This window comes from Austrofundulus limnaeus, unplaced genomic scaffold, assembly GCF_001266775.1.
Source record: "Austrofundulus limnaeus strain Quisiro unplaced genomic scaffold, Austrofundulus_limnaeus-1.0 Scaffold265, whole genome shotgun sequence".
NCBI lineage: Eukaryota > Metazoa > Chordata > Actinopteri > Cyprinodontiformes > Rivulidae > Austrofundulus > Austrofundulus limnaeus.
The window spans coordinates 209,273-210,604 of NW_013952667.1; the positions used below are offsets into that span (position 1 = coordinate 209,273).

At 32.7% G+C, this 1,332-nt stretch overlaps 1 protein-coding gene across 1 annotated transcript in view; it reads right to left on the reverse strand.

Moving 5' to 3' along the window:
• The window catches only part of LOC106526205 (solute carrier family 28 member 3), a 22,392-nt gene that overhangs the window by 16,926 nt on the left and 4,134 nt on the right, over positions 1-1,332 (reverse strand). The window contains exons 4-5 of the mRNA XM_014020743.1: positions 337-428; positions 100-229 (exon numbers count right to left, since the gene is read on the reverse strand). Coding sequence (XP_013876197.1) covers positions 100-229; positions 337-428 — 222 coding nt within the window. The remainder of the gene's footprint in view (positions 1-99; positions 230-336; positions 429-1,332) is intronic.

The window sequence follows — 1,332 nt, forward strand, 5'->3', positions numbered from 1 at the left end:
AACATCTGGTGAAAATTTCATGTCATTAGCGCCTCTAGTAATATATTTACTGAGAAAAATGTTGACATGTTCAATACTTATTTTACCTGCTGTATGTACCTCTGCCAGATTTCCCAGCCATTTCACTGCACTTAAACCAAACGTGGTCCTCATAATCAGCAAGCCCAAGACAAACTGTAGCCCATTTCCACAAAACAAAGTTAGCCAAGACCAGTGCAACAAACACAGTCTGTGTCAACGAAAAATAAATGTCCTCTGTGTGCATGTGCGTGCATTTCCTTACCCTAAAGGGGTGTTTGGAGAACAGCAACATTAGAAAAACAAGCAGCAGCAAACCGGAGAACGACACAATCTGCCTGGTCCCTCGCTGAGCCGTGTCCAGAGCAATCCAGCACACCACAGCCACGAGTACTGACACACACATTATCCTGAACACATGAAGTCATTATGTTAACAGGGAGTTGTTCCTCTCCACTGTCGCCCACATTTTCATGCTCAGTGGATTGCATTTAAGCAAATATTGAATTTTGTCCACTGGATTTCTTGGAAAGAAATAATTATACGAGTGAAAAGTGAAAATTATTTTAATATAATTACATTTAGGGTTCTGTGTGTTGTATTCATACAAACACAAATATATAGTTTATTCATTTCATTAAAAAACAAAAACAAACAAAACAAAACACATTACAACAAAACAATGCAAATCAAATAAAATGAAAGGCAACAGCAGAAGAAATTAATCTTACATCTGCTCCTATTTACAAAAAAATTATATGAATTTCAAACAATAATGAACCAAATAAAACAAAAACAAAAATTCAACTCCTCAAACCGTGACTCATACAAATACAAATTAAACAATTTCATATTTTTAATAGTTTTGCTTTGATCATTTCTTTAAAGGAATTAATTGACCCAATGCTTTTATAATAATTTTCCAGGTTATTCCATGTCATATACATTTTACTGAAGTGCATCTGTCCTTCCAATTTGTTCAGATTTTTGATTTAACAAACATTAATAATCCCTTCAAATTATAACAGCTTTCCCTTTTAACACAATTTGATTGGAGGTTTGAAGGTAACACATTTTTATGAGCTTTATACATAACCTGCAGAATATGATATTCAACCAACTCATAACATTTTAATAATTTTAATTGATGAAACAATATATTAGATGGGTGATAGTAATGATTTCTTGTGATATTCTTATGGCTCTATTTTGTAAAATAAAAATAGGGTTAGTGATTGTTTTACATGCATTTCCCCAGACTTCTATACAATAAATCAAATGTGGAACAATTATTGCATTATATAGTGTAAATAG